The 10,113-nt window shown below is 36.6% G+C and overlaps 1 protein-coding gene across 2 annotated transcripts in view; it reads left to right on the top strand.

The window, feature by feature from the left end:
* Positions 1-10,113, top strand: part of KIAA1324L (KIAA1324-like ortholog) — a 220,012-nt gene that overhangs the window by 167,442 nt on the left and 42,457 nt on the right. For both annotated transcript variants that reach the window (XM_010859123.1, XM_010859122.1), the window contains 2 exons: positions 4,230-4,410; positions 5,846-5,974. In XM_010859123.1, coding sequence (XP_010857425.1) covers positions 4,230-4,410; positions 5,846-5,974 — 310 coding nt within the window. The remainder of the gene's footprint in view (positions 1-4,229; positions 4,411-5,845; positions 5,975-10,113) is intronic.

Raw genomic sequence — 10,113 nt, 5'->3', positions numbered from 1 at the left:
AGTTCACGGTTCACATATTGCTGAAGCCTGGCTTGGAGAATTTTGAGCATTACTTTACTAGTGTGTGAGATGAGTGCAATTGTGTGGTAGTTTGACCATTCTTTGGCATTGCCTTTCTTTGGGATTGGAAGGAAAACTGACCTTTCCAGTCCTGTGGCCACTGCTGAGTTTTCCAAATTTGCTGGCATATTGAGTGCAGCACTTTCACAGCATCATCTTACAGGATTTGAAATAGCTCAACTGGAATTCCATCACCTCCACTAGCTTTGTTCGTAGTGATGCTTTCTAAGGCCCACTGACTTCACATTCCAGGATGTCTGGCTCTAGGTCAGTGATCACACCATCGTGATTATCTGGGTCATGAAGATCTTTTTTGTAGAGTTCTTCTGTGTATTCTTGCCACCTCTTCTTAATATCTTTTGCTTCTGTTAGGTCCATACCATTTCTGTTCTTTATCGAGCTCATCTTTACTTGAAATGTTCCTTTGGTATCTCTGATTTTCTTGAAGAGATCCCTAGTCTTTCCCATTCTGTTGTTTTCCTCTATTTCTTTGCATTGATCGCTGAAGAAGGCTTTCTTATCTCTTTTTGCTATTCTTTGGAACTCTGCATTCAGATGTTTATATCTTTCCTTTACTCCTTTGCTTTTCGCTTCTCTTCATTTCACAGCTATTTGTAAGGCCTCCCCAGACAGCCATTTTGCTTTTTTGCATTTCTTTTCCATGGGAATGGTCTTGATCCTTGTCTCCTGTACAATGTCACGAACCTCAGTCCATAGTTCATCAGGCACTCTATCTATCAGATCTAGGCCCTTAAATCTATTTCTCACTTCCACTGTATAATCACAAGGGATTTGATTTAGGTCATACCTGAATGGTCTAGTGGTTTTCCCTACTTTCTTCAATTTCAGTCTGAACTTGGCAATAAGGAGTTCATGGTCTGAGCCACAGTCAGCTCCTGGTCTTGTTTTTGCTGACTGTATAGAGCTTCTCCATCTTTGGCTACAGAGAATATAACCAATCTGATTTTGGTGTTGACCATCTGGTGATGTCCATGTGTAGAGTCTTCTCTTGTGTTGTTGGAAGAGGTTGTTATGACCAGTGCATTTTCTTGGCAAAACTCTATCAGTCTTTGCCCTGTTAATTCCGTATTCCAAGGCCAAATTTGCCTGTTACTCCAGGTGTTTCTTGACTTCCTACTTTTGCATTCCAGTTCCCTATAATGAAAAAGACATCTTTTTTGGTTGTTAGTTCTAAAATGTCTTGTAGGTCTTCATAGAGTCGTTCAGCTTCTTCAGCGTTACTGGTTGGGGCATAGACTTGGATTACTGTGATATTGAATGGTTTGCCTTGGAAACGAACAGAAATCATTCTGTCTTTTTTTGAGATTGCATCCAAGTACTGCATTTTGGACTCTTTTGTTGACCATGATGGCCACTCCATTTCTTCTGAGGGATTCCTGCCCGCAGTAGTAGATATAATGGTCATCTGAGTTGAATTCACCCATTCCAGTCCATTTCAGTTCACTGATTGCTAGAATGTCGACATTCACTCTATGTTGATACATAGAAGTGTGGGCTGAGGACCAGCTTAGAGCATTTGTGGATGTTGAGCCCAACCTTGAAGGAGTGGTCTTTCACACCTTGGCAGAATGGTGTGGTACTTCCAAGAGAAGTGGTGATACATGCCCAGTGGTTTGCAGCTGGAGAGTATCAAGGTTTGGGAGAGGCAGAGAGGTGAGTGATAGACTGTTTGCCTGAAAACTTTTGAGTTAGAACATTGTGACGCACACGCTGTTATGCTGGAGTGGCAATCAGTAAATCCTTTTAAATCACATGTAATTTAGCTTAGATGAGCTGTCAGTCTGCGAAGGGTTTGGTGGGTTTGTGCAGAGACTTCCAAAGGGAGAAAGCTGTCAACCGTGGGCAAACCCAGTCTCAAATTTGAATGGTATTTTTATGTGAAAACCAGCTTCCAATTGATACGTCTGATGCATCTCTTTAAAACATATTTTACTCATGCTTAATATAAGTATACATGGATCTTACAGCTCTTCTGTAGCCTTAATGGCAATCTGCTAAGTTTTGGTCTATTAGGGTTTTAGTTTCATAAAGCATTTCATAATTTTATCTCAACTTGCCAAAGAATGAGTTGATTGTGGTTTTTCACCTGCACTGTGAGCCGTCTGGTACTAAATATCATTAATATTAATCATTATCTTTCCCCAGTCAGCCAGACTTGAAAGCATCTGTCCACATTAGAGAGGCACAGAATCAATCTGCATATGAAGCAAGAGGCTTTGCAAACAAAACTTTTACTACAGAGCATTTGCAATTTGACTTCCAAGTGTTTAAAGGTGGTGCACATTTTCTAAATTTTAAACATATACTGTGCTTGGTTTGAAAATAATGTGGTTAGGGAGTTTGTCTAAAATCAATAAAAATTTTTATTATTTTTACCCTCACCAAACCAACTCTCCTTGGCTAGTGCTAGTTTACCATTTACTAGCTGTGTATGACTTTGGGGCTCTTATCTGAAGTTTCCTCATTTACAAACTTGTGCATAATATAACTGAGCTCCTGAAATGGTGGGGATGATTGCACAATGCCTTCAAGATGAGCCTTCAGTGCACAGCCTCAGCACCACACCCACTGGCATATGGGAGCCATCTCTTCCCGACAGTGCAATACCTCACACATAACTCATTGCAGTTTTAGTTAATGTCAAAATAAATCAGCAAATTTGTGAATTGATCATCATCAGAAACTTGTTTTCTATACTTATTAAGCCAGATTTTTAAAAAGACAATCCCCTAAACATAATGTGTTTATTTGCTTACATTCTCTGAATTTTACATTGTCTTTCTCAGAGGAATTGAGAGCTCCTGTTGGATACAGAATCTAATTAATTTTTTCAGCTATTTAGGAAACTCCAGCAGGAATAGCAATCATTTTTGCAGATGGTGAGAAAGGCAGATGGTTGAAGTGGCTGGTTAAGCTGTATCATGACATAGGCCATAAATGCAGAATTGTAAAAAAAAATCCCAAACAACAGTTATTTATAATTCTGCTGAGACATCTACTTTTTAAACTATGTTCTTAAGTAGCTTTCATCAGATAAGGTAATTTATTAATATTTGAGAATAAAATTGAGTGGCCTCAAGGGCTTACTATATATGATTTATTAACTGGAAATAACTATAGAGAATTGTCTTTAATTTTGATTTTCCTGCTTCAATATTAGACTTATCATTGCTTTCAAGGAGAAATGGTACTTTCAGCTGAACATATGAAATAAATTTTAGTCTATTTTTAAAAAGTGTGTTAAACTATGAAAGAACTTGAGTGATTTTTCTCTTTGCATGTAGACTGCCTTTTCTATTTTTCGCTGAGCATATACATTTTGTTCTGAAATGGCTAACTCTCTTAATGTTTCTAGTTCCAAAATATAAGAATTTTATAATCACAATTTTCTGGGTTTGTCTGACTTGTAGCTACTTAGTTGTATTTTGTTTTATTTTTGGGTACATGCACGTGTGAGAAGAAAAGTTTAAAAGACTACCCTCCATGAAGGTAGAGGAGATCTTAATCCTGTCATTTAGAACACAGGTGGCAGGGCCTAGAAGCCTCAGGAGGAAATAGTTTAGCTACGGCTCTTGTAGTCTAACCTCAGGTTATTTGGAAAGACTCAGAGAAGAGCTACCAGTGTATGAAATAACGGGATTGAAATGTGAAGCTAGAGATATTCAACTAAAAATGTAACTTTTTTTGTTTTATCATCACTATGTGCAAAGCAAGATGATGTAGGCTGTAGAAAGGGGAAAGGAAGAGAGTAGTGAGGGGTGGGTCTCAACACAAGGAACATAGTCTGCAGAGAAACTTAGGGCATTTATGGGATAAAGTGAACAAGTGGCTAGAAGAGTAAGAGTTGCAGTCGTGTTCTGTATGTTTTAAAGAGGAATTTCATAATGATACCCTGTGTATATGAGGTAAGGTCTTTTCAGCTTAGCATAAAACCATTTGGAGGTAACTGTCGTTTTCCCACCAAAGTGTTTTTTTCTGTCTCATTTTGTTACTGAAGTTTTAGATTCTCTTCAGCTGGCACTCTGTTCTGTCACTATTTGGACCTTACCTAAGCTGTCAGTTTAACATTTTTGTTACTGGAAGTTTAAAGCAAATAAAGCATGTTACAGGACCTGCAAGTTTTTTTTTTTTTTCTTTTTCTTTTGCAGACACAGATAATGTACAAATGGATAGAGCCCAAAATCTGCCGAGAGGATCTCACGGATGCTATTAGGTTGCCCCCTTCTGGAGAGAAGAAGGATTGTCCACCTTGCAACCCTGGGTTTTATAACAATGGATCATCTTCCTGCCATCCCTGCCCTCCTGGAACATTTTCGGATGGAACAAAGGGTATGGGATATCAATTGGCCCAAGAATCAGACCTTTAGTAAAATAAACTTTTTGGGTCACACTGACATTGTCCTGAATTGCTTTTATGGAAAATTCCTTAGAACACATAATTTTCTTATCTCACAGGCTGAAGAAGAGTTAAGAAATATAAGGGAATTATGAGACTGCAGTGGCTTATTCAGTATAGCAAAGAATAGTTTTTTAATGGCATTTCATGTAACACACATCCTCTTAATGGGATGATGCTTTGGATATTTTTAAGAGAATTCCACTAATTTAAGTGATTAAGGATAAGTGCTCCTCTTCCAGTGTGTGTGCACACAAACATTGATGTAAGCATAAAATACAACTCCTATTTCAATTGGAATAATCACATTTTATACCATAATATTAGAAAAAATTGATTATTTTGATCGGGTAGCAATTAAATAGTCCCTAAGTAGGTTGTTTCAACGTGTACATTTGGGGAAATCTTAACAATATTAAAGAAAGATGGTTACAGAATTTGTTTTAATTTTATTAAAGATTACAATGCATTATTGTTGTAGATACCTTACTTGAGTATAGCCATGCTGTATGCTTAATATCCAGAGCCTTTGAGAGCATAAAAAGCAGTTGAATTGACTTGTGTTCAAATCTGCTTCCTGCCAGGCTATCAATAGTATGATGTATCCACTAATTTGAATTCAGTTTTCTCATTTGTAAAATTGCAGAGAATAATATCTAGCTCATCATCATTGAGAAGTATATGAAAATGTCTCCTGTAGTACTTCAGTACCAGAAAATGCTTGCTTAATAAACAATTTCTCTCTCTCCCCTTCTTTTACTGATGTGGTAATGCAGAGTGTCTTGGCTACGTGAAAACAATGGTTGTAAAAGACACTTTATTTTAATGTTGCAGATTTAAATATTAATTTAAATAAGGTTTGTTTATAAATCTGACTCTTGCCACACCCCACAGCTCCTGTCATCACTTTTCAGTATACCCTATATTTTGAATTTCAAGTCATCAGTCCATAATTAAGTGATATAATGTTCTGTTAAGTTTAGTAACTAATAGGAAGGATGCAATATTTCTTTATTTATGAAATGGAGAAAACTGATTGTAAAATCACATGTAAGAGAAGTTGTTTCAGAGTTACCTTTCTTATGCAAATTAATTCAGTATAAGCAGTTACGCCCAGAAATGAAAGAAATTATTTTAGAAGAGTTTGTGTTTGTTTCCTTTTTCATGTTAGTCAAGCATATGTATACTCTACCCAGAATTATTTTTCTTTCAGACTGCTCTTGAAAAAGTTGTTAATTCTTAAGAGCTTTACTCTCCTTACTATTTGCCTCCCTGATGATTGAAGTTTAGTAGTGCTTGGAACAGAGGAAGAGGAAATCAACCAGATGTGACATCATTGTAGTTCTCTGTCCCACTCGTCTCTTGTAGAATGTAGATCATGTCCAGCAGGAACGGAGCCTGCACTTGGGTTTGAATATAAATGGTGGAATGTACTTCCTGGCAACATGAAAACCTCCTGTTTCAATGTTGGGAATTCAAAGTGTGACGGAATGAATGGTGAGTTCAGAATCAGCCTTCTTAATGTATTTTGGTGGTAGTGACTCTTGGACTCACTTGTGTAAAAACCCACTAAATATTGGTATGAGGAACCTTAATCTTATCTCTTGGCTACTTGTCTTCCCAGACCTCACATAAAAATAGTTAATACAGTGCTGCAACCACATGACTGTCCTATAAGAATATAAACTATTTTGCATTTTTGGAGTCAGTTTTGAAATAGATATTGAGGATCACCATTCATGGTTGTTATAAATACTAGATTACTAAGGGAGGCAATGAAATTTATGTTGTTTTCTTGGAAGGGTCATAGTGTATACATACCACTTTATGAGAGTGTTCTGCCTGGTTTGGTTTTCTGGCTCAGCACTGAGCTTGGAGAGGGTTAAATCATCTCTTATTCCTCTTCCTATGGAGTCTATGACCGTGTTTACAAACATGTATCAACCTCACTTACTGATAACTTGGAAACATGGCTAAACTCTATAGGATGGTTGCTGAATTTTATTTATTCTTACGTTTTAGTGAGCGTAGCACTTAGTTATTCTGCAATATTTGTTGTTCGAATGAATGACAATATCTGTATGTGCATTTTTAAACTTGACACTAGACATAGATGTTACGGATACTAAAATGTGCTCTTTACTTTTATAAGTTCACTGGTATTTTTTATCAGTTCAGTTTTTCTCAATACTGTATTTAATCGTTGGAAAAATGCTATTTAATCACATCTGTTTTACATCAACACCTATCCCAAATAAACAGATTTGAAATGTGGGGAGTGAGGTGTACACATGAGTACTCAGGTTGACAAATCCTAGATCTTTGAATAATTTTGGTTAAACAGATGCATGAAGGAAGCCTTTATATATAAAGAACATTATGGAACAGTACTCTTTATCACTTAATCCCACTTTTGGGATTTTTTTCCTAAAGGAGAAGGAGAAATTACATAGTAATTATTACCTGACTATAGGGTTTATGTTCTAAAATTATCCTGTGGTTGAGGAAGTTTGAGATATTGCAAAAATAAGAAGAATGTATTGATGAAAGCATTGGTACACTTGTGTGTGCATGCACTTACTAGTGAGGATTATCTGAAACATTAATTTTTTAAAGATGTTACTCTTAGTCTAAATCTCATGACAATATTTAATTTAGCCACTTGCTTACTCATTTACTTGTTGTTTAGTTGTTAAATCATGTCCAACTCTTTTGCGACCCCATGGACTGTGGCCCGCCAGCCTCTCCTGTCCATGGGATTTCCCAGGCAAGAATACTGCAGTGGATGCCATTTTCTTCTTCGGGGATCTTCCCAACCCAGGGAAGATCCTGTCTCCTACATCGGCAGGTGGATTCTTTATCATTGAGCCACCAGGGAAGGCTTCTCATTCACTCAGAGGCTATAATTTAAATTTTTCCTGATTTTCTGAAATGTTCAATTTAAGTATATATCGCTGCAATATTAGCATGTGATACTGAAATAGCAAACAGTAAGTGAAAGATACAAAGATAAAGAGTGATTATAATTTTATGACTGGTGGTTCAGTAACTAGCCTCGAGGAAAGCAGTGCTCAGAATAATGGGGATCAAAGTGAAAGGCCCAGGGTAACCTGTCTCGTAAGGTCATTACTGTATCATGGAATTAAAGTGGATGTGCTTTGACCAACTTGACTGTGTGACTTGAAGTACTTTGAGGTTCTTTTGTATGCTCAATTGGAATTTCCCATGGTTGTGGAACAGGTATGTATAAGTACATCTTTATGTACTGGAATTTTGCCTAAGAGGAATTTAAAGTTGTAAACAAATTAGTGTTTATTCACGAAGATTTCATTGAGCATTATCTCTAATAACAAAACGAAATAATCTAAATTCCAACAATATGATAATGTTTATAAAAGTCATGCTGTACTAATTGGATGAAATGTTATGTAATCATTAAAAATGACAGCCATATGGAAAACAATTTGGCAGTATTTCAAACATTTTGAATGGTCCCGTTCTCTAACCCAGTAATTTCACATCTGGGAGTTTACACCAAGGAAACTTGTGTGATGTAAAGAAAGAAATTATGCACAGATATGTTAATTTTAGTATTATTTATGAGAGTCAAAAATATGAGAAAACAAAGTTTTCAGCATGGGGTATGATTAAATAAAATGATGATATAACCTTATAGCATATTGTTAACTCTTTAACACTAGATGTAACAAAGATTTTTAATGGGAAAGTATTTTTGATATAATGATTATTAGAAAAATGAGAAGATAATGCCAAGTGAAAAAAAAAAACAGAAAATAGATTATACAATAGAACCTAAGGATAATTTTAAAGAAAATTATGCACTCAATAAAGAGTGAAAAGAAATACTCTGAAATGTTGTTCATTACTTGGGCTGGGAGGTTTCTGAGAAGTTTGAGTTACTTTGTTTTTTTCATTTAGTCCACTGTATTTAATAAATATTCCTCATGTATTCACATTGCTTTCAGAATCGGAGTAACAGTACAAAATATTGGCTTTAAAAAATATATTTGTTTGACCCAGTACTTCTGATAGCTTACAGTGAACGATGCTGGATTCATGATCTCCAAAGAAGGAGATTTAGCTTTGGGACTAGGCTTGATCACTCAAGAGCTTTTGTGTAGCAAAGTTTTATTAAAGTGAAAAAAAGGACAGAGAAAGCTTCTGACATAGACATCAGAAGGGGGATGGAGAGTGCCCCCACTCACTAGTGTTATCAAGGCCTTATATACTTTTCCAAGACCCACTCCCACAACATACATTTTAAGATGAGAGGATTAGTCAGAAGGTTCTCAAGGAGAAACATGTCCTCAAGCAGGATACATTGTTGTTGTATAATCATTGGTACAGAGTTTAAGGAAAAACATATCCTTGAGCAAGATGAGTTGTTTTGTTGTGCAGTTATTAGCTCTGGGCTTAAAGAAAAAAACATTGGCTTTTTTCTCCTCCTTGAGATCTCCAGACCCCTATCTCCTCCTTGAAAGCCCCAGACCCCTTCCTCCTTGAGGACCCTAGACTACTTATCAACCTACCTAGGAATTAACTCTCTCAGTTCTTTTATTGGGGTTCTTTTCTAGAAAAATATAGAAAAGCTTTACCAAAAATATATTAATTATAGTGTCACTTAAACTATTTAAAAAAGCTAAAACAATCCAAATGGTTACACTGGATGTATGGTCAGCAGGAGGTAAGCACTGTAGTGGGAGTGATTTCTTACATTATGAGAATTAGTTATATCTGTCTACATGATAAACTATCAACTCAGTCATTAGCACGTTGGTGAGCCATTTATACATGCAAATGCTTATGTAATAATGTTAGTGTATAAAACTATGAAACAAAATGTCATCAGCAATAAGATTTCAGTTATGTAAAACCATGTGTATATCAAAAAGATAGTGAAAAGAAACACCTCAGAATGTTAACAGTAGTTTTTTTCTGGGTGGCGAATTTATAAATAATTTTACTTTTCATCTTTAAATTTTTCTGTAGCTTTCAAAATTTTACAATAAATATAAATGTCGTTTCTAAAAACATAAAAATTAACTCAAAATAGAAATTATGTCTAGAAACATGAAAAATGTGGGATTCATTCGGAGGGAAAAAGCAAAATACAAAAGTGCTGCAAGAATGTATCATAAACTGGGGGGTTTAAGACCACAGAAATTTACACTCTTGCAGCTCTGGAGGCTAGAAATTTGAAACCCCGGAATTGGCTTCCTCTAGACCAGGGATTCCCTGGTAACTCAGAAAGTAAAGCGTCTGCCTGTAATGCGGGAGACCTGGGTTTGATCCCGGGATCAGGAAGATCCCCTGGAGAAGGAAATGGCAACCCACTCCAGTACTCTTGCCTGGAAAGTCCCATGGATGGAGGAGCCTGGTAGCCTACAGTCCATGGGGTTGCAAAGAGTTGGACATGACTGAGCGACTTCTCTTTCTTTCTAAGACCACAGAAATTTACACTCTTGCAGCTCTGGAGGCTAGAAGTTTGAAACCCCCGAATTGGCAGGGCCATGTTCCTGCTGAAGGCTCTCTGGGAAGACTCTTCTTTGCCTCTTCTAGCTTCTAGTGGCTCCAGGCATTCCTTGGCTTGTGGCAGCATAACTCCAATCTCTGTC

The sequence above is a fragment of the Bison bison genome, unplaced genomic scaffold (assembly GCF_000754665.1).
Source record: "Bison bison bison isolate TAMUID 2011002044 unplaced genomic scaffold, Bison_UMD1.0 scf7180017864454, whole genome shotgun sequence".
Lineage (NCBI taxonomy): Eukaryota > Metazoa > Chordata > Mammalia > Artiodactyla > Bovidae > Bison > Bison bison.
This window is presented reverse-complemented; position numbering and strand designations above follow the sequence as displayed.